Source organism: Arvicanthis niloticus, chromosome 26, assembly GCF_011762505.2.
Source record: "Arvicanthis niloticus isolate mArvNil1 chromosome 26, mArvNil1.pat.X, whole genome shotgun sequence".
NCBI classification, from domain to species: domain Eukaryota; kingdom Metazoa; phylum Chordata; class Mammalia; order Rodentia; family Muridae; genus Arvicanthis; species Arvicanthis niloticus.
The window spans coordinates 7790962-7814830 of NC_133434.1; the positions used below are offsets into that span (position 1 = coordinate 7790962).

At 36.6% G+C, this 23869-nt stretch overlaps 1 protein-coding gene across 1 annotated transcript; it reads right to left on the bottom strand.

Annotated features, from left to right (window-relative positions):
- Positions 1-481: 481 nt before the first annotated feature.
- Positions 482-8471, bottom strand: LOC143439016 (olfactory receptor 8G18). Its single transcript, XM_076924728.1, has 4 exons — positions 8100-8471; positions 5325-5395; positions 4231-4359; positions 482-1573 (listed from the first exon to the last, which is right to left on the bottom strand). The coding sequence occupies exon 4, from the start codon at positions 1556-1558 to the stop codon at positions 623-625; it is 936 nt and encodes a 311-aa protein (XP_076780843.1). The 5' UTR covers positions 1559-1573; positions 4231-4359; positions 5325-5395; positions 8100-8471; the 3' UTR covers positions 482-622.
- Between the last annotated feature and the right edge of the window lie 15398 nt (positions 8472-23869).

Here is a 23869-nt window from a genome sequence, read left to right on the forward strand (position 1 = left end):
AAGCGGAACTGCCCCTGGGCTTGCCTTGAGACATCTCCGGTCGTGACCTGGAATGGACTATGGACTATCCCACCCATCTGGAACCAGGAGGGGTTGTGGGTTGGGTCTTCCCCTTTAAATTGAGAGCCGAACATTAAAGCTTTGGGCCTTGATCAGAGAACTTTGTCTTGGCCTCATCTCTTCTCGCCCTCCTTCCCCCTTCATTCCCAGCCCCCCTTTCAGGTGAATCCAGTTGACTTGTGGCCGCGGGCGGCTACAGAGGAGGATGAAATCTGGACTGTAAGATGAAATAAATTTTCTTAAAAAGAGTATCAACGTGCTGTACTGACGAAGGTGGTTTTTAAAGTAATGTTTATCAAATACAAAGAAAAATATACATAACATTATGGGATATCATCTATTGGCAGAACAATTCATATCACCCATTCTATTTGTATACATTTATAATTGTGAAAAACATATAACATATCAGGTGCTTGAAATTTAGTTCTAATTTGTAATAGTAAAGATTATTAAAGAATCCTAAGAAATATGTAATAATAATGACAGGTAGAGTCAAATAAATATTTCTATGTATTTCTAATTACTCTGCTGTAATAAATAATTTTCACACAAGTTCTGCTTACATGAATTTTCTTCTTTCAAGTATTTTTTTCAATGCAACACTGACATCCTTATTCCTCAGGCTGTAGATCAAGGGGTTCAGCATTGGTACAATTGTAGTATAAAACACAGATGAAAATTTTGCTTGGTCCGTGGAATATAATGATGATGGCTGTAAGTACGTGAATGCACCTGAACCATAGAAGATAGCAACTGCAGAGATGTGAGAACTGCAAGTACGAAAAGCTTTGAATTTTCCCTCCCTGGAGTGAATGTAGAGGATGGTGGCAATAATGAAGATGTAGGAAGTAATAATTGTTAGCACGGGGACAAAGAAGTTCAGTGTTCCAAAAAATAGAATCGATATTTCATTGATATAGGTATCAGAGGATGCAAGTTGCAAGAGGGGAAGAAGATCACAGAAATAGTGGTTAATCACATCTAATTTGCAGAACTGAATTCTAAACATCAACCCAGTGTTTAAGGATGCACAGAACACAGCAAATATATATGCTCCTGAAACAAGGGAACAGTACATCTGATAGGACATGGTTACATTGTAAAGCAAGGGGTTACAAATGGCAACATAGCGGTCATATGCCATTGCAGCTAAAGTGTAGCACTCTGCAATGCCAAAAGTAGTGAAGAAATAGACCTGAGTCATGCATCCAGGGTAGGAGATGAGGTTCTTCTCTGTCACAAAACTCACCAGCATTTTAGGAGTAATAATTGTTGACTGACAGAAGTCAATGAAGGACAGACTGCTGAGGAAAAAGTACATGGGTGTGTGCAGGTGGGAACTGAGCCCAATCAGTGTGATCATGCCCAGGTTCCCTGCCACAGTGATCAGATAGATTCCTGTGAAGAAGAGGAAGAGGGGCAGCTGGAGTTCTGGCTTCTCTGAGAGTCCAGCCAAGAAGAACTCAGTCACTGTGCAGTAGTTTCCTGCTGCCATGTCCTCTATTCAGATCTAAGGAGAAAATGATGTGTAAGCCAATTAAACAGTAAGATTTTATTTTTCTTTTACATTTACACAAGATCCCCATGTAATTTTTTCTGCTTTAGTATATGTTTGACCTCAATATAATTACCTTAAGGGAATGAACTTAGATAAATACAATTAACTTTTTATTATAATTTTTGAACATATACTTGAACCTAAGAATGCAGTTCATATAAAATGGTATCACTGAATTACAGCTTTAGAATTGTCATGAGTTCAAAACTATGCCTTAAATTTGAGATGTAGCGTGGGTATTAGTATGGGAGAATGTCTCACTGTTTGAGGAAGTAAGCTTTCTCCCCCAAATAGTGAGTTATTATCCAAAATCTAATTTCAGATGGGATTTCCATATCTCTACTTTTACACATTACTATTTCTCTAATGCTTAAAATGCATAAAATCTTTAAATACCCAAAAGTGAAAATTAATTAATTCACCTCTAGAACTGCCATTGCATTAAATTCTTGACACTAGGTGCTACTAGGATTAAGTAGTGAACACATGGCGCTACTAGCAGGGGATTCTGGTTTGGGATCCAATTTTTGGAAGAGAAGCAACCTAATGAGCTCACTAAGACAATTTGCCCATATTCACTCCTATTAGCAGTAAAACCTATAGCTAAAAAAGTTTGTTTTTTTTTTTAATTTTTACATTGTAAAGAAGTAAGCATTACTGGCATCTTACCATGCAAAATATCTGCAGTATGATTTTTGTGTTCTAAGTGCATAATGGCAATCTCTCAAGTGGAAAATTGGGTATTTCTGCATATTAATATTAGAGAAAGAGACTGAAGTCAGTTCTTCCTTTTCCATTTATATATTGTGTATTGCCATGCAGAAACACATTAACTAGCGAAAAATATACCTACTGTCTTCTATCTTATTAAACTTAATCAATTATTGATTGTATACACAAAGTAAATTTCTAAATGAACTAGAATTTTGTCATTAAAAAGTAAGAAGTTTCTTCCTTCCGGTCTTCACCTCTACTCAGAGCAAATGGGCTTGGCTGCCCCCCTCTAACAACCCACAGCCTGATTGTGTCCAAGGCGTCTCGTGTAACCAGAGACACATGTGACACCATGCCCCAATACCCAAGTCAGCTGGAACCCCAACAGAGCAGAAGGTGGATCTCTGCCCTCTGCCACAGTCCCATCATCCTTTAGATCTGCACCTCCCTCTGGGGCAGGTAGGCTGCCTGCCTTCTCTCCCACACCTCATGGCATGCCTGTCTCCAAGGCTCTAATGACAGACAAAAGAGACCTACAGCACAACACAAACAGCACTGCCTTCTTCCCAGGAGGTCTGACTTAACCCAGGTTACAGAGCTCTACTGCCTCCAAGCAGGCAGGTTCCAATAAAAGACACACAGGCCAATTAACAGAGAGATAAGCAGACAGCAAGAAGCAAGCACAAAAACATAAGCAACAGATGTCAAATGATCTGGCATCATTAGAACCCATTTTTCCCACCATTAAAGTCTTGGATACCATTACATACCTGAAAATCAATATTCTGACCTAAAATCCTATCTCATGAGGATGATAGAATCCTTTAAGGGTGATATAAATAATTCTCTTAGAAAAATACAATAAAACACAGGCAAATAGGTAGAAGAACTTAAAGAGTAAATGAATAAATCCTTTAAAGAAATATAGGAAAACAAAACCAAGCAGGTGAAAGAAATGAACAAAACAGTCCGTGATCTAAAACTAGAAATAGAAGAGTTAAGAAATCACAATCCCTGGAGACAGAAAACCTAGGGAGAGATCAGAAGCTGCCGATGCAAGCGTCACCAACAGAATACAAGAGATAGAAGAAAGAACCTCAAGTATAAAAGATACCATAGAAGATATTGAAACATCAGTCAAATAACCAAAAAAAAAAAAAAAAAAACAAAAAGTGTAATAGGATTTTAACCCAAAACATCCAGGAAATACAGGACACAACAAAAAGTCCAAAACTAAGAATAATTAGAATAGAAGAAAGTGAAGATTCCCAGTTCAAAGGCCCAGAAAATATCTGCAACAAAATCATAAAAGACGACTTCCCTAACCTAAAGAAAGAGATAACCGTAAATGTACAAGAAGCTTATGATGTGTTTATAAAAAGATAAAGAGATAAAAAGAGTATGTTCTGTGGGTGTGTGGAGAGGTATGGTGGAAGGAGATGTCTCAGCGGGCCCATGCAGAGGCATCTCTTCCCCCCTGAGGGACCAGTCACACACCTGTATAGCATAGAATAGAGTTTATTCAGGACATAGGGAGGGGAGCCAGGAGGGTAGTAGAGACAGAGACAGAGACAGAGACAGAGAGAGAGAGAGAGAGAGAGAGAGAGAGAGAGAGAGAGAGAGAGAGAGGAGGAGGAGGAGGAGGAGGAGGAGGAGGAGGAGGAGGAGGAGGAGGAGGAGGAGGAGGAGGAGGTGTTAGGTGGGGTTGGTTACAGGGGTAGGAGTTGGAAGGTGAAGTGGGAGCACCTTCTGAGAAGCAACAAGGATGGGGTATAGGGAAAGAACTCAGTCAGGAGGACCATAAAGTGTGGCAACATTTGGATTATAAATAAATAAAATAATTCAATAAAACAAAAACAAAAAAGTAAAAGTTGAAATGTTTTTTAAACACTTACTTCTTGCATAGATAACAACATAAATCTCAAGAAAGCTCACAGATTGAAGTACACAGAGTAAGACAGAAGGTCTTGCAGACAACACAGATGAAATTATTGTCAGCTCTAGAAGAATTCAGCTTCAGATTCCTTAGAAATAAACACATAAATGTCAAAACATACAATAATTTTGATCATAATATGAGAGGGGCCAGAAGCACTGTAGGAAACATAAAATAATTCAGCAATCTGTGATGTATTTGGTTATTACAATGACCCATCCAGTGCATTCATGATTTCAAAGCAGCAGTCTCTGCTTCAATGGTGCACATTAGACTGAGCCTGTAAATACATCACGACTTTGTGAGGAGGTGGACCTGACACTTCCACTCCCCATTAAGATATGGACTACTAATAGTTCTAAAATGGAGCAGACATTGTTTTCAGTTGTGTTCTTACTAATAAGACCATGATACACCCCTGAATAGTTCTAAACTTATGGTCACACAAATTACATACTTAAACTAAATTGATCAGAAAACAAAGCAAAAATTCATCAATGAGGGAAACAGATTGTAGGCAGGATGGGTTGTAATGAAGAATCTTGGGCAGAAGATGATGAGGGTGATACTAATCAGTGCGTGTGTGTGTGTGTGTGTGTGTGTGTGTGTGTGTGTTGGTGTGTACTTTAATAAAATTTAAAAACTTTAATAAACAGTAAAAAATTAATGAGCATGTCATCTAAATTCAAAACAACAGCCCTCTTCTATTGGCTCAGGAATCACCATGAAGGAGGTTCGGAAGCCTGAGAAATCTATAGGTGGTGGATGACTACAGGAATGCAATGTATCTGGGCACGATGGAGCGGAGTCTTCATGATTGCTCCAATGTGAAGAGGATCTATGTAAGCCCACGTAGACAAAATGCCCCCATGGAAAGGACAGTTACACACCCATTTCATACCATCTGAGGAGATATTAGCAGTTGATAATTGCTGAAATGACATTTTAATTTTCCCTCATTTGCATCCAGACATTGTGAATTCATATAACCCCCAAAATATTGAACAGAACAAATTGGACATGGTGAAGAAACAATAACAAGAAAACACAAACCTGCATGAGATGGACAGGGAAGAAGCATGGGCCTCAGAAGAGCATGGAGAGTGAATATCATCAAAGCATGCCTGTGAAAATGTAAGAGTTAATTATGTTTTAAATCTTAAGGAAATAAAAATGAGGTGACAGACAGTGATTAAATACATCTGCCAAAACGTTTAATGTGAAAGACCTAAAATATCTGTAATTTGTAAAACCATAAGAACAACTGTTTAAAGTAAAACAAATATATTATTGAAAAATAAACCTTATAAATATGTACAAAGTCAGTGAAGAGTAAATTTGTATACAAGAATATGCTCATTATGTTTAACACCAATGCAATCAAAATGTAATATTAACATATAAGGATATTAAAATTGACATTGAAAAATTTTAGCAATTCCTAAAATTTAGCAATTCCTAACCCAGATGACGAGTATCTAGACACATCACACAACATGTGTTAGTGGAGTAATGTGTGAAACCTTGAAACTTTGTAAAACTGGCTAACAGCATATTGTAAGTGTGAAGACACATCTTCTATGCACGTCAATTCTGAGTTTATATCCAGGATAAATGGTAAAATTTTTCTGCATAAAAAAATTGTGAAAAAATGTTCTGGCAGATTTATTCTTTCATTATTAAAGCTTTAGTAAGAAAAACCCCAAGTATTCTGTTTTACTTTTTGTATACAATATAATTCTAGTTAACATTTATTAGGGAACAAATGACTCAGGCAGTCAATAACATATAATTCCAAAGCATGGCATTATTGGGATAGCCATGAAGTACAGTTTTTAAATTAGGTTGAGTTTGCACAGGAATTATGTATATTGTCACAATCACTGTGAGTTCATATGTGCAGCGGTCATCTGTGCACAGGAATTATGTATAATGTCACAGTCACTGTGAGTCTGTATGTGCAGCGGTCATCTGTGCCTGGATGACGTTGTTCCCTTATGGTCATCCACCAGCGTGGGCATCTAAGCTCCCTCTTTTCAATTTGTTGGCCAGGGAGTTTCCATCAACCCCTGCCAGGATCACAGGCTCTCGTTATTAACATTGGTCACACACCAGAGCTCAGTGTTACGAACTTGTTGCTGAAGGCACCATGTACTTGAACCATAGAACATAAACTTGTGAACCTACCTGGCTTAGCCTTGAATTTCATCACTATTGGCTAGCTTTCACAGTGCTGAAAGCTACTATGGACACTACTGGAGGAAAGAGATGCTCAATATTTTTATTCATACATAAAACCTGTGAGCTATAACAACATCTGGACTGGAAGACATTCTCATTGCGACAATGGTGTCATAGACATCATGAGGGTATTTGACCATTTTCCCTCCACATGATAAGTGGACATCATGACAGTACTATCAAACCAAAGACCTGTTGCATTTTCAACATTTTAAAAATACTATCAAAGCATACTAAAGATTATACTGTCCCAAAATAGACACTATTTTGAAGCATTGCATGTATGTTATTGTGCTTGTTTATTTTTATTATATTGTTTAGTTATTTGTGTGTGTAATAACTTTGTAAATGCTGTCCCAATAACTATTGAGCAAAGCAGAGTCATTCATGCATTAAAAATACTTGTTATGTTTTTCTTAAATTAGTTTTAAACTTGAGTCACATCTATTTTCAATACTCTATAACATATATATATATGTGTGTGTGTGTGTGTGTGTGTGTGTGTGTGTATAACATAGTTTCTTTTTGCTTCTGTACTACTTTAAGCCTGCTTTTTCTCATGTGAAACATCACCACAAGGTTTATATTTGTTAGTTCTTAAAATTCAAACATTCTTTTCTATATTTCTACTTCATTGCTATGTGTCCTTATATTAAAAATATTTCAGTGGCATCTATAAAATTAAAAATGAAATAGCAATGACATAAAACATCAAACTTCCAGCAAATATTTGAAGTCAATTTAATAAACCACAAACAATCCACAAATACTAGATCTCTCAAGTAGCTCTGAGAGAACTTGAAGGAAAGTCTAATACAAGAACAACTCATGATAATAGTGTTCTTTATTGTTCAATATGGTAAGGAAATTAAGACTCACAGATTTATGGATAGGTTTATCATAAGCCAATTAATGGATTTTATAGCACTTAATAAACCAACGAAGTACTTAAAGCAACTTTTGTCTCATTTACAACATTTCAAAATTTACAGTGAAAATAAGTATAGTCAGATGTTAAAAATAATACATGTTAAATGATTAAAAATAATGGAATCAGGAAGCTGAAGATATATAAGGCTCAATAAAAAGCTTTTTTCTTCATTATAAAAATAGTACATACATAAATTATGGTAGTATTTTCATTTCCTTTAAAAATATTTATTAAAAAATAAAAAACAAAAAAACCAAAAAATAAAAAATATTTATTATTATTATTATTATTATTATTATTATTAATTATACATTTCTTTATCTGAAGCATGTATGCACAGGTGTATGGTATGTTATGGTGCATATTATAATGCAAGTGGATAAGTCTGAACAGAATGTTTTTTCTTTCCACCATGCAGTTCAGAGGACAGATCTCAGGTTATCAGGATTGTGTTGCAAGAGCATTTGCTCTTGGAATCATCTTGTCTGCCCATTTAGTGACTTAATTTTTTTTTTAAGGGTTTTTTATTTTATCTTTTTTTTTACACTCCAGATATTATTCCCCTCCCAGTCCACCTTCTGACTGTTCCTCATCCCATACCTCCCTCTCTCCCCCCAAGAATGTCCTCACCCTTCCTACTTCCCACTCCACCATACCTCTCTACTCCTGGGGCCTCCAACCTTTTGAAGGTTAGGTACATCTTCTCTGGTCCAGAGTAATTGAGTCTGCTGGTTCTCCTGCAGGATCGCCCTCCTCCACAGCTTCTTCCAGCTTTACCTTAATTCAACCACAGGGGTCAGCATCTTCTGTTCATTCGTTGGTTGTAAATATCTGTATCTGAATCTTTCAGCTCCTTGTTGTGTCTTTCAGAGGGCAGTCATGAGAGGTTCCTTTTTGTGAGCACACCTTAGCCTCAGTAATAAGGTCCAGCCTTGGAGCCTCCCCTCAAGCCTAATCGCAATTTGGTACTGCCTCTGGACCTCCTTTTTCTCAGGCTCCTCTTCATTTTTATTCCTGCAGTTCTGTCAGACAGGAATAATTATGGGTCAGAGTTTTTGACTTTGGATTAGTAATCCCATCTCTCACTTGATGCCCTGTCTTTCTGCTTGAGGTGGGCTCTACAAGTTCCCTCTCCTAACTATAAGGCACTTCATCTAAGGTCCCTCCCTTTGAGTCCTGAAAGTCTCTCTCCTTCCCGGTCTTTGGTACATTCTGGAAGGTACTCCCACTTCGTATATTCTGAGGTTGCCTGTTTCCATTCTTTTTCCTATAATTTCTAAGATTCTAATATATCTAGTTGCTTTTTATTCCGGCACAAAACACATATCAAAAACACAGTAATAAGGTCCAGCCTTGGAGCCTCCCCTCAAGCCTAATCGCAATTTGGTACTGCCTCTGGACCTCCTTTTTCTCAGGCTCCTCTTCATTTTTATTCCTGCAGTTCTGTCAGACAGGAATAATTATGGGTCATAATTATTATGTATTATGTATTTATTTCCTAACATTCGTATTATGTCATATAAGATGGCTCCAACATTAATAAAAGTTTTCCAATACAAAAATGTAACATGTTTATAAACACAAGCAAAAAGTATTGCCTTTCTATTTTTGGTTGCTTAGCCTTATCTCCAAGAGAAAACTGAATCTCTGAAGAATCAAATCTACCTGTTTAATCTCTGTCTTCTCAACATCACCTCAGCAGCTATAAATAGCTCCTATTTTATTTGTAGACAATCTGACTTTTAATATTATATCACCTATCCATATTCTATACTCAGTTACATTAATCAGGTGCTATTACTTCTTTGTTCATTATTGTATTTGGAAATTGTGTTTTATTGTAGACAGACTGGTAACTTATACAAATGTTAAGTATACTTAGGATTATTTGTTCACTTCTTAACATTTATTTAATATAGAGCTCTTAACTCTATGCCAAATATCATGAATAGAAATATCTTCTGGTAGCATGTGGAGGTCTGAACCACTTAAAATTGAAAATAAAAATGTAAAACTATAGAAATATCAAGATAGTTGTGCACCTGGGAGCTTTTAGGTTGAGTAAAATTATACTAATACCAACTTCAAAGACAGAATCTGACAACTTTTTCCACCTGCCCACATTATATTCCTCCTAATTTTCTCTCTATCACTTACTGCTGAATTGCAAAAGAAATAACTCTGATCTTTGGCACTGCAGCAGTAAAAATTGATGTGACGTCTGCTTCTGCTCTGCTTTAAGAAAGTCACAACCTAAATCTTCCCTATTAGCATATATTAATTAGATCTGGGTTCTCAATATGTGATAACATTTACAGACAAAATAAATCTAGGAAGAAGATGCAATAGAAGTTGTAACATAATGAGTTATTATTGCATAATCATGGCCCTACACTAAGTACAGAATTATACCAATATTCGCTGCATTGATGCATAGCAAACAAAAATTTGACAAAATTCACAACCATAAAATCAATAATATTAAATGTATCCAATATTCAAATTTTATTTGAACATTTTAATGTTTTCGTCACTCATAAATATATTTTTGCTATGCAATTATTTAAATGTCTATAGATTTAATATTTTCTCTGAAAATTTATGTGGGTCTCCAATAATTATCATAATAAAACAAAAATGCAAAACATGTTATATGTAATCACAGTTTTTATAAATCATGTACCTAGTAAAAATTTAGCTCAGTGTGCTATTTCTGTAAAATAAAAGTGAAAATCTAATCTTGTTATTGAAATTAATTATATCAATTTCAGTCATAATTATAGAAATCATAGATAAGATCTAACACTATGAAACACCATCTAACACTCATCTAACACTGTGAAACTTCTTTTTTCTTTTTGGCTTAAATTGAATGAGAGATCATACATTTTTCATGGTAAGGATTATGACTTGCAGCCAGCATGTCTTCAAAGTTGCTGCAACCTCTTCCATATAAGAAAAAAAATTGATCTCATTATGTATTAATTTAAAAATAAAATATCAAATGAGTTAGGATTTGTTATATATAAAAACAGTGAAAATAAATTAAACAAATTGTTTTTAAATGACTATTAACATACTATAAGTATATAAATGTCCAATTCATATGTAAAACTGAAGATAAATATTCAATCAATGAAACAATAAAATTCATAGACTAAGTGAAAATGAATGGAAATGTATAGTTTTCATGAAAGCCAAATCTTAGAATGTATCAAATTATGGTATATAATTTTTGATTATCCTGATGCATTATTACAGAGTGATTTCTGAAACATCTCTGATGTGTCTTCTCAGCTCAGGAGATGTTGAACTGGAATACAGCCAAGAGGTCACAATGATGCCTGAGAGTTCAACCAATGATGCTCTTGGTGCTGACATTTACCCCAGCTGTACTCTCTCCCACGGCCTTGCTAAGGCTGCCATGTCTTCTGTGTTTCATGAAGTTAGGTAGCACCAATATATAGCCATTATGCTAAATTTCAGGCAGTGACATTCACTGTGGATATCCTAGTTAAGGAAGTGATATTGGCAACATGAAGAACTGATGTTGACATAGGTGATATAATTAGTTTGCAGCAAACACGTTATAAGAAAGTTTTTGATGTTCAGAAGCATAAAAGATACAAACTTTAATAATTATATGGGAATATTATGTCAGTTTGTTATTTGAAAAAGGGAACATGTACTTATTTGCTTCATGGACTATATTGCACATTAAATGGTATGATAATTGACATTCATAACCCTAGAGAAGCAGGTCCTTTAAATTTATTTGTAAAACCACGACTGTCCACTATTGAGGCTTGGCCTTCGCTGTGTATTGTAATGCTAAGTAGGGACCCCCAAGACCTGGCATCCCCTGTAAAGAGAGGGTCTGCACACAGAGCCAACTGAAGCTATGTGACCGTGCCCCCAAGCTTCTGTGATTGATAAATAAAGGTGTAAACAGCCAATAACTAGCTGGAAGAGACATAACCTGGGTTTAGGATTCCTGGGTTGAAGGTCAGAGGAGAAAACAAATTGGGGAGAAGAAAGTGACTGGAGGAAGAAGCCACCATAGAGTAAGAATCTTAAAATAATGGCCATGTGGGTTGGCTAACTGGAGTTAAGAGCAGTCCAGACTACACATGTCAAATTATATAATGGAAATATTGGCAAATTGACATGATAGCATAGAGGAAAAAAATTCTGCCCAGCTCTTGTGCGGATTAAGTCTTGTTATGAGTATAAAAGGGGTGTGTGTGTGTGTGTATGTGTGTGTGTGTGTGTGTGTGTGTGTGTGTTTTATCTGGGAACTAAATGGTTAAAGGCACCAAAAAAGAAACACCCAAATAGGTATTAAAAATTTTACCAATAGTTCACTCACTTGATTCTGCTTAAGTCTTCATGCATACCACCCCTCCTTCTGTGATGTACATATTAGGCTGCTACAGTACCTAGAGTACATCATAGTTATTTGTTATCTACATTTTGGAATGATCTTCATTCTATTTGAAAGAGTCACTATGCACTTTTTCTTTGTTATCTGGTAAATATGTAATTCCTTCTTTATCCAATTTAAAACTATTACTGGCATAGTGTGATTCTCCAAAATCATATTTTCTACAATATGCATAGAAAGTTGTAAATTCTAAACCTCTCACTTTCTTGGGAAATAAATGATACTGCTAGCCAGATGACCTTTTGGCCTTATTTACCAGCCCCCTCAGTAATATCTGTCTGACACATTACAGGTTTTTATGGTACTTTTCAGAATAAGGGAATAATTACATGAGGAAATTGGAATATTTAGACTCTTTTACTTGACTTCTTTCAGTGATTGTTCCAGTCCTTATAATCCTAAATAAAATGTGTTAGTATGTGAGAAATACACACTACCTAACCACTCCTGATATATTCAAAATCAAATTTCCTTTGCTCCTTGCCAATGGCATTCATCCTGAAGTGGGGAGAAACAATCACCAAGCATTCTACAGTTAGTATTTAGAAGACAAGACCTAGACCTTAATATCAACAGTACCTTTGAGCCTGGTCTGCATCTCTTCTTCCAGGACTCACCTAGACTGTGCCCCTGCAGTTTCAATTTCATACCCACTTTTAACTGAGCAGTTATGAAGCTCTGTCCTGAGTTTAACTTCTTCAGGTACTGTGTTTTTCGAAATAAATATTCCCTAAGGACATTCATTATTATAGAAAGGTTTCAATTTGAAAAGTAAGCAATTATCATTGCTAGTTCCCCAATCGCCAAGTTATTCTAAAAATGATTTCCTGTAATCTCTAAACTTTCAACTCCTAATAAAGATTTAGTGAATATGAATCACTGAAGAGCTGTGTTAAAATGTTTACTATGATCCAGCATATGTGCATGGGTGTGAGATTTTGTACATTTCTTAGGAGCCTCTGGCTGATACAACAGACAAAGCTCACAGGTAACCAGGCTATACAGAAAAACTGACTTTTCTGATGAGGTAAATTATATTTCTCATAAGTTTAACATTATTTAAATAATAAATCCATTCACAAGAACATTATTACCACTTTCCTGAAGAACACAAACTGCCTTGCTTTCTTCCACATTTAAGAAACAAACAAAAAAACAAAGGAAAGGTCTAAATAAAAGAGATAGAAGCACTATTGTGACAATAGGAGGAGTTGATTTATTGCAGAACTAAATAGATGAAACAAGAGGAATCTAAATTCTTAAACTTCAATGTAGTTTGTAAGAATAATGTTTCTTCTATTCTAACCAATTTAATATGCTGTAAATTATTCATTTCCTATTTTTTATGTAAGAATTAAAGGTAATAAGTATTCAAATTAGTAGAGTGCATAAAATAATTAAAAATTTATACCATTCAACACAGAACAACACCTTAATGTTTTATAGCAATTAAAAATATCTTTGATGATAATATTCATAGAAAAGAATTATAGGAAATAGGCATGCATTCACAAATCGTTGTATGAGAGTGCTTCTTAGTGTGAATAATAACTTATGTGAGATTTGAAAAATTTGGAAAATTTCACAAAATATTTTGCATAATAGTATGTAGATTATAGGGAAATGATTGAAAATTAGCAAACAATGATTTATTTAATGTACAGTATCTATCTTTAATTGTTCTGCAAATCCTGATTTAATATGTTAGGCTCTTGTTTTACATTTTCTTTATGTATTTATTTTTACTAATGCACATTAATTTTTATACTTATATATTTGTGTATTATATATTTTATATTTATATATTATTGAATTGGAGTGTGTCATTTCTATCCATGCACACAAGGTTGACGGTAGAATCCCCTTAGACTCAGATCCATGGAAATCATGATTGACAAAGAATTACTGAGATAGTGAGATCCAATATTATGCTGTGCTCAGTTTGACACATGGTATATATATAATATTAGAGAATCTCAGAATCCAATAGAAGGACAACTCTATAGAGCTGTAGCCATACCATTTGTTCCTCATCCTTTTATTTGAAGTATCAGAGAAATATCAATTTGCAATATGAAAAATGCTATGAAAAACAATAGATAATGGGAGAACAATCAGAATGGGTACCTAACCCACTGAAGATAAATGAATGAATGGATAGGTAGGTAGATAGAAAGATAGATAGATCGGTGGATGGATGGATAGATAGATAGATAGATAGATAGACAGACAGACAGATAGCCCAAAAAATCTCTACTCTCTCATAATGGTATTTTTTAAATAATATTGTGTCTTTTATCTTATTACATTTCCTATAGCTGATTTTATATAATTATATAACTGAATATGTGCCTCAATTTTTCTGAGGTCATCATAAGTGAAATTATATTCTACTCATATTTGGAAATTTGTCAGTATTACTATGGGTTTGATTTTGTCCAAACAGTATTTCACTGAATTTCAATTTGAACTATGAATTGTCAAACTTACTTATTTTTACCTTTCCAATGTGTGAAAATCAAGAAAAACTAAGACTTAATTTAAGAACTTGTTTATTAATAAAATTTTAATGAACTCTGAAACCAGTCATTCACATATTATCTCTCTTGAATAGTTTGCCAGAGGTATACTATTCAAGAGTAAAACATTTAAGTCTTGTGTGAAATAGATCAGAATGTCATTACTATTTTATGTATCCTTAAAAAATACAACACATAAACCTTAAGGTATTGTATTTACAGAAACATACTGGACTAAATTTAGTTTAATAATAGATATAGCTTCAAGAAACAATAACAAATCATTGACAGATGTAGACAGTATGAATGCCTGAAGCTTCCCTTAAATATTTCATAAAAGTAATAAGAAAATCACAAAGGATATAATAAAATCTAAGATCACCAACTAAGGAATACACAGGGGGTACCCATGGCTCCAGTTGGATATATAGCAGAGTGTTTCCTTATCAGGAATCACTGGGAAGGGAGCACTTGGTCCTGTGGAGGCTTGATGACCCAGGATAGGGGAACATTAGGCTGCTGAAACGTGAGTGGGTGGGCAGGTTGGGAAGCACCCTCATAGAGGCATTGGGAGATAGAAGAGGATAGAGGGCATGTAGGGGGAAACTGGGAAGGGATAACATTTGAAATGTAAATGAGTAAAATAACAAACTAAAAAGGATAAAAGAATAAAAAAATTAAAAAGTATCATTCTAAGACTTGGACAAAAATAGTTTCTAAGAACAGAAATTTCTGCTTGTTTATGAGTCACAGTGATTTTTGGCTAAAATGGGGAAATACAAACTAGAGTGTCACCAGATACAACATGGCTATACTGAATCAGAATCAGGCTGGATACTTAAAAGTGTCTATTTAAATAGTTTATCTGATCTTGATTTAACTCTTGTAAGTGGTATCTATCTAGAAAATCATCCATTTCATTTAAGTTTTCCAATTTTTTTGGAATACATGCTTTTGAAATAGGACCTAATGATTTTTAAAATTTCCTCACTATCTGCTGTTATGTCTCTCTCTCATTTCTGATTTAGTTCATTCGGGTGCCTTTTGCTTAGTTTGGCTAAGGGTTTATCTATCTTGTTGATTTTCCTAAAGAACCTGCTCTTGCTTTTGTTGATTTTTTTATTGTTGTCTTTGTTTCCAAAGAAATGATTTCAACGTTGATTTTTTAACTTTCTGCAGCCTACTATTCTTGGGTGCTTTTGATTCTTTTGGTTCTAGAGCTTTCAGCTGTGCTGTTGTTAAATGAGACTTCTCCAATTTCATAAAGAAGGCAGTCAGTGCTATGCAATTTTCCTCATAGCATTGCTTTCATGTGTCCCTTAAATTTGGGGGTTTTGTGCTTTCATTTTCATTGAATTCTAGTAAGTCATTGGTTTCTTTCCCATTTCTTTTTTGACCCAGATGTTATTGCATAGGGAATTGTTTATTTTTCATGAATCTAATGTTCATTCTTGTTTCTGTTTTTTTGTTGATGTAAAGTATTAATTCATGGTGATTTGATAAGATGCAATGGGGGATTTCAATCTTGTATCTGTTGAGGCTTGCTTTATGACTGAGTACATGATCAATTTTGGACAAGGTTTCATGAGGTGCTGAGGAAAAAACGTATATTCTTTTGTATTTGGATGAAATAGTTTATTCTTTATAATCCTTTATAATATGATACATAAACTCTTAATTTCATTATTTCTCTGGAAAATCTAAATGAAGTGGATGATTTTATAGACAGATATTACATTTTAAAAATAAATCAAGGTCAGGTAAACTATGTAAATAGTCCTGTAACTATTCCCCAAATAGAAGCACTCATTATTGGCCTACCTACAAGGAGAAAAAAATAGAGACCAAGTCAGAAAGTTTTAAGACAGCATAATACCAGACTTTTAGAAAAGAGGCAATACCAATACTCCTCAAATTATTCCACAAAACAGAAACAGAAGGAACATTGCCAGACTCATTCTATTAGGCCACAGTCACCCTGACACTTAAACCACACAAAGACTCAACAAAAAGAATTTCAGACCAACTTCCCTTATGAACATTGATGTTAAAATACTAACAAACTGAATCCAATAACACATCAAAAACATCATCCACCATGTTTAAGTAGGCTTCTTCCAGGGATGCAGGGGTGTGTTGAGGTTTAGTCTTTTGTCCTGTATTGTAATACAAAGTGTGGGATCCTAAGACTTGGTACTAGAGATTCTACATATAGATGCAAAAGATGTTGTGTGAACTTGCCTCCAAGTTATTTCTGATTGGTAAATAAAGATGCCCCTAAATAAGGCTTCTATAACCATAGTGGATCACCTGACCTTGTTATATGTTGGAACATCTTTTGGATGTATGCCCAGGAGTGTGTGTAGAGCTGGTTCTTCAGATAGAAGTATTTCTAATTTCCTCAGGAACTGCCAGATTGATTTGCAAACTGGATTTTACCAGCTTTCAATCATAGCCCCATCAACCATGAAGGAGTATTCCTCTTTCTCCACATCCTTGTCAGCATCTGCTGCACCTGTGTTACAGATCTTAGCCATTCTGATTGGTGTGAGGTGGAATCTCGGGGTCTTTTTGAATTGCATTTCCCTGATGACTAAGGATGTTGATCATTTCTTTAAGTTTTTCTCAGCCATTTGAGATTCCTCAGCTGAGAATAATCTGTACCCCATTTTTAATAGAGTTATCTGGTTGTCCGGAGTGTAACTTCTAGAGTTCTTTGCAAATTTTGGATATGCTCAATCTAAATCTAGGATTGGTAAAGATTTTTTTTCCCAATCTGTAGATTGCTAGAAACAACCTAGATGTCCCTCAAAAGAATAATGGCTGCAGAAAAATGTGGTGCATTTACACAATGGAGTACTACAAAGCCATATAAAAGAATGATTTCATGAAATCAGCAGACAAGTGAATCGAACTAGATAATATCATCCTGAATGAGGTAACCCTGAATGAGGTAACAAAAGAACTCACATAGTATGTACTCACTTAAAGGTGGATATTAGCCCCAAAGCTCACAAAGCCCATGACACAACCCACAGACCATTTGGAGCATAGAAATAAGACATCCAGGGTGTGGATGTTTCAGTCCTGCATTGAGGGCAGAACAGAATGGTTGCAGGAAATAGAGAGAGGGAATGCTGGGGGAAGAGACATGATGGGGAGGAAATTAGGGTACAGTATTAGGTGCTTGGAGGGGATTGGAGAGAGATACAGAGAGTCAAGTAATCGAATAAAAGTATGTAGCAGTTGGGGGAGAAGAACTGGGGGTAGACACTGGAGGGTTCCTGACACAAGGGAAGTGAGAGCCTCTTAGGACCCAAAAGGGATGACTTTAGCCAAAATAAGCATACAAGGGGAGATAGAACCTATAAAATCTGCCTCCAGGAGATAGGTATGGCCTCCAGCAAGGGATGGGTTCATAAACCCATTTCAAAATTTTGAACTCAGAAATGTTCCTGTCCAAAGGATAAACAGGGACAAAAATTGGAGCAGACTCTTGAGCAAGAGCCATCCAGGGACTGCTCCACATGGGGATCCATCCTCTCTGCAGACACCCAAACCTGAACACAGTTGCTGTTGCTAAGCTAGGATCCTGGTGTGGCTATTCCTTGTGTCAGCAACTGATCAACGCAGTTGTGGATGCTTGGAGCCAACCATCAGACTGACTTTTGGAACTCCATCCCTGGAGAGAGAACTGGCAGAAGGACTGGAGGAGTGGATGGAGATTGCAACCCCACAAGGAGAACAATGTTGGTTCACCAGACCACCAAGTGCTCCCAGGGACAAGCCTACCAAACAAGGAGTGTACAGGGTGGGATCCATGGCTCCAGATACATATGTAGCAAATTCCTTTTCTGACATCATTGAGAGGGGAAGCCCTTGGTCCTGTGGAGGTTTGATGCTCCAGCATAGTGGGATGCTGAAGTGGTAGGCCAGGAGAGGGTATGTGTGTTGTGGGGAGCATCAGAATAGGGGCAAAGTGGATGGGGGTGAGGGCAGGTGTGGGCTGGGGGTTGATGGACCTAACAACCCAATCAAAAAAATAGCATATAGAACTAAACAGAAAATTGTCAATAGAGAAATCTTGAATGACTGAGAAGCAGATACTGTTCAAACTGTTAGTGACCAGAGATATGCAAATCAATGACCCTGAGATTCCACCTTAAACCAATCAGAATGATTAAGATCAAAACCTCAGGTGACACCACATGTTGCAAGGATGTGGAGAAAGAGGAGCACTCCTCCATTGCTGTTCTGATTTCACAGTGATACAATCACTTTGAAAATGCCTAGTTATTCTTACCTTCCCTCTCTAACAATGATCCCCTGTCATCTACACAATTCCTCACATTCTTTCATTTCATTTTATGTTTGTTTGTTTGTTTGTTTTGTTCTGCTTAATCTATACACTGAGTTTAACTAATATGTATTCATATGTATGAATATAGTTCTGAAATATCAAGCCACTGTTAGAAAAAATGGAAAAGCAAGCTTACATATACATGAATATGATTAGGTCTATAGAAATTAATATATTTAATATATTAATTATCTATACAGAATCCACATTCTGTAAATGACATCTATTAGAAGTCAATAACAATAATCATAGAATGCAAGGTTCTTAACAAAAGTTGATTGAAGTTTTACAAACTTCCCTTATACAATGAAATTTTTCCTTTTGCTGATTGTTTGTGATATAATTTAAAACAGGCATAATTTTCCCTCTTGTGTTATATGTTCCATAAAGGATTGTTTCATCTATCTGGGATCCTTTGTATTTCCCTATGAATTTCATGATTATTTTTCTATATCTGTGAGAAAAGTCATAAGGATTGGTTTAGCATTGTATCTATGAATGTTTTTTGGAAGAAAGCTCATTTACAGAAGCTCAGACCAGGAAGATGTTGTTTTTCCAATTTTGAGTGCCTTCTTTAATTACTTTATTCATAGATTTAAATATTTCAGTATAGGGATCTTTCCTTAGTTTAGTTAATAAAAATTGGGATAGTTATTTAGGTTCTTTTTTTCTACTTTTTGCTTTTACTTTTTAAATGTTGTAGTGAGTGGTATTATTATTTGTTTAATTAACTATTTATTTAATTAATAAATGCACATTACTTCCAATGTTGCCCCTCATTCCTGTCACACCTTCACATTGCTCTCAGAATTCTCTGTCCCCTTTACTTCTGAGAATGTGATGCTCCCCCGACACCCCAAATTCCCCAACACTGGCAAATAAGGTCTCTGCAGTGCTAAACACATCCTCTCCCATTGAGGCCAGACAAGGCAGCCCAGTTAAGTGAGCCTATAATGTCTCCTCTTCAGTTGTTGTGGAAACCACATGAAAACCCAGCAGTACTTCTGCTACATATATGCAGGGGAAACTAGGTCCAGACTCTGTATGCTCTTTGTTTGGTGGTTAACTCTCTGAGGGTTTCTAAGGCACTAGGATAGTTGACTATGTTGGTTTACTTGTGGAATTCCTATTTCCTTCCAGGCCCTCAATTCTACCTGCTCTTCCATAAGAGTCTCTGAGCTCCATCCAATGTTTGGATGTGGGTCTCTGAATAGGTTTCAGTCAGCTGCTGGGTAGAGCCTCTGAAAGGACTCTTATGCTAAGCTTCTGTTTGTTAGCATAACTGAGTATTATTAATAGTGTCAGGGGCTGCTGCTTCCCCATCAGACTGGTCTCAAGTTGGGCCAGTTATTGGTTGGCCAGTCCCTCAGGATCTGCTCCATCCCCCTTCTCTGAATTCTTGTTTACAGAATAAATTCTTTTAAAAGCTGTGGAGTAGGTTGGTGTCCCTATCAATCCAATGAGGTTCCTGCCTGGATACAGGAAATGGCCACTTCAAGTAACATAAAGCACTGCTGTGAGTCTCAGCTAAGGTCAATCCCATTGCTTTCTGGGATTCTCTCCACCCCCCAGAATTCTGACAAGTCCTTGAGATTCTCCATAAGGGCATGACCCTCCTCAGCTTCAGATTTCCATTCATTTTCCTTGTGCTATGGCCCTATCTCCTTGTGCTCTGAGAGGCCAAATCTTTTAAGTTCAGACTCCATTTTAGAGAACCTGACATAAGTTTAAACTCAGGTAAACTAGCAGGCTGGTAATTAGTATTAGTTTCCAAGTTGCCCACCAACAAAACCCAAACATAGCTCCAGTCTCTAGGCTAATCCCCCAAAAGATCATCTTCTACTGGTTATACCTTCAATAAGACCAGCTTCTCCAGGTCACACTCACTTTTTCCAGGTTATTCCCCCAACAAACCTTTAGCCCCAGGATATAAGCCAACCCCCTGCCTAATAACCACCAATGCAAAGGAAAGCAGAAATTAAGTTTATGATATGACTCCCAGCACCAGCCAATTATGTTAAAGTCCACAGTAGCTTATCAATGAGATGATTGCACACTTATCTCCTGCTTGCTACTTACTATGAAGCCTTGCCCCATGAGATATTTAGGGCTCCACCACCCAGTAAATGAGACCCATATGACAGTGGTGCAGTGTGGGGAGCTGGGCTACCTCAAATTGAAATAGACCCTGTTGTGAGTTGCATCAGAATGTCTCCTGTCTGTTTTGGAGGGAACCACTAACATTTCCCTGGCACTACATTTGGTGCATTGGCCATGAAGTTCCTTCCCCATGACACACAGAACTACTTATCTGGAGGGTCTTGAAGCCAGCAAAACTAGTCTAGGTTTTAACGTTTTAAATGTGTTTTAATGTTTGTAACACTGTGTTATACTTCTTGATTCTTGCCTGTCTTAGTGCTGAATTTGTCTTGAGCTTTCTGTGAGATCTACAAAATGGAACAGAAGCCAGCTTGTGTAGAGATAAATGCGGTGTCTTCTAACTGTGCTGAGACAATTTATTTGTGTGAAACCTAATGGCTTCTGTTGCCATGGTAATTTTCTAGGTTTGAGCCATATTGCAGAAGGTTTCTATGCGGTCTGATGTTGCTATGGTAATTTTTTCAGGCCTAAGTAAACATTTGTGCAATAATGACAGTTTGTGTGTGTGTGTGTGTGTGTGTGTGTGTGTGTGTGTGTGTGTGTGTGTGTGTGTGACTGCCACCTTCTTGTTGGTTCTTGCTACTGCTGGCTGTATACTTCCAGGTCTGAGTGGTGCCACATCCATCTTCTTTGAGTATCACCTTTGATTGGTTCTTGTTACTGCAGGCTGTATCTATTTATAGATTTTGGTTGTTTTTTTTTTTTTTCTGGTTGTGCCTTTTTCTGTTCACTGATTCTGAATGGTGCCACATCTTTATAGGAACAAGGCCTTGATTTTGTTCAATGGCCAATTTGACCTTTTTGGACAGATATGTCTGGGAGCTGTGGCTAAGGCAGGGAGACTCTGTCTCCCTGAGACATCTTGTCTCTGTGGGAATGGGCTCAGGGGAGCCAAGATATGCCTACCAATCGGGTTCTTTTCTTGTGTGTGTGTGTGTGTGTGTGTATACCTCCTTCTGGTTGTTTCTTGTTTCTGTCTGATAGAAAAGGTGAGACTTAGGTTTGTGGCTGGTGTTTTGGGTAGCATAGAGAGGTCTTTTTCATGCGTGTGACTTTCTGGTAGTTTCTTGTTTCTGCACAATAGACAGGGAATATTTTATTTGTGTTTTTATATGCTGTGTTTGTGTTTCTCCTTACAAGTAACCAAGCAGCTATTAATGTTTGCTTCCCTCTAACTCACCCAGACTGGAATTTTAACATCATTGAAGGTAAAACTAGGCTGTGGTCTACAGTTAGGCTCTGCTGTAAGATGGCCTACAAATTTGGCCAGAGTGTATGACATTAGACAGGAGAAAATAAAAACCCTAGAGCTTTTTTAGAGATGGTCTTTTAGGCTTTTCAATAATACACTCCCATTAACCTTAAAGCACCAGAATCAAAGGCTGCAGTCATTCTAACTTTATTAATCAGGCAGCACCATATATTAAGAAAAAGCTCCAGAGGGTTGAGAGGTTGGGGAAAAAAGTCTGGGAGACTTAGTGTTAGCAGCAGAGACAATATATAATAGAAGAGAGAGTACAGAAAAGAAGCACATGAGAGAGCAGAATCAACAGATGCACGAAGTTATATTTGGTTCACCTATTGCCAAAAGTTTTTACATAATCTCAAGGGTGTCCAATGATCACAAAAATATGTTTGGCTTAAAACAGATCCACCTCTGGAGCTCCACCATCTTTAACCCTGAGAGTAAACCCTAGTCAAGAGACACTGCCAGGGCTCACAAGAGCTTTACTGAAAGGGTTTCTGTACTACAGAGTTACAGTGTGGATCCACTGAACATCTGTTTAGAGTTTAAGAAGATCCTGGTCAGCAGAAACAGAATTCAGCCTCAACACTCCCTCCTGTCACCAACTAATGGACCACTATGAATGCCCAAGGGAGACCACAAAGATATAGCCCTGTTACTGTTTTCATGAAGCTTCAGGAAGTCCCATGATTGAGCCTTCTAGTCACAAGACAAATTAGGGGATCAGAGCCCAAAATCTTTTAAATTCAAACTCTATTTTAGAGAACCTGACCTAAGTTTAAACTCAGGTAAACTAACAGGCTGGTCAACTAGCATTAGTTTCCAAGATGCCCCCACCCCCACCCCCAGCAAAATCCAAGGCTAACTCCAGTCTCTAGGCTAATCCCCAACAAGATCAGCTTCCCCAGATTACACCCTCACTGTCTCCAGTTTATTTCCCCCAAAAAACCTGGTACCCCAGAATAAAAGCCAATACACTGCCTAATGACCACCAATTTGTAGATGAGCAAAAAATTAAGTTATTATATGACTCCCAGCACCAGTCAGTTATGTTAAAGCCCCCAGTATCTTTCCAATTATGCAATTGCACACATATCCCCTGCTTGCTGCTTACTATAAAGCCTTGCCCTGATAGATATTTGAGGTTCCCACACACACCAAAACAGTCCTTTGTGACAGTGGTGCTTGGGGAGGCCAAAGCTAGCTCAAATAGAAATAAGACCCTGCTGTGAATTTCATCAGATTGGCTCCTGCCTGTTATTGTGGGGGTACCATTAACATTTCCCTGGCACTATAGCTCTCCATACTCTTAACTTGTGCATTCTCCTCCCGGTCCTCATCCTCATTCCCTGAATCTTCTTCCATCAAACTTCCTTCCCTCCATCTGCCTCCTATGGATATTTTATTTCCCCTTCAGTTTATTTGCTGTTGTTATATACAAAGGGTTTGAAATTTTATTAGTTGTATTGTTTCTGTTGTAAGATTCTTCATCAATTCTGGAATGTTTCTGGTGGTACCTTATGGATTTTTTATATATAACATATTGCCTGCAACAAAATTAATTTTAGATGATTTTTAATCTCTTTTATTTCTTTCTGTCACTTAATTGCTTCATTTAGGACATGAGGAAATACATTAAAATGACTGAGGACAATAGATTGCCCAATATTCTTCCTAAATATTTCTGTTTTATTTTT

Coding starts and splice junctions, on each gene's coding strand:
- LOC143439016 (XM_076924728.1), bottom strand. CDS start 1,558: ATGGCAGCAGGAAACTACTGCACAGTGACTGAGTTCTTCTTGGCTGGA.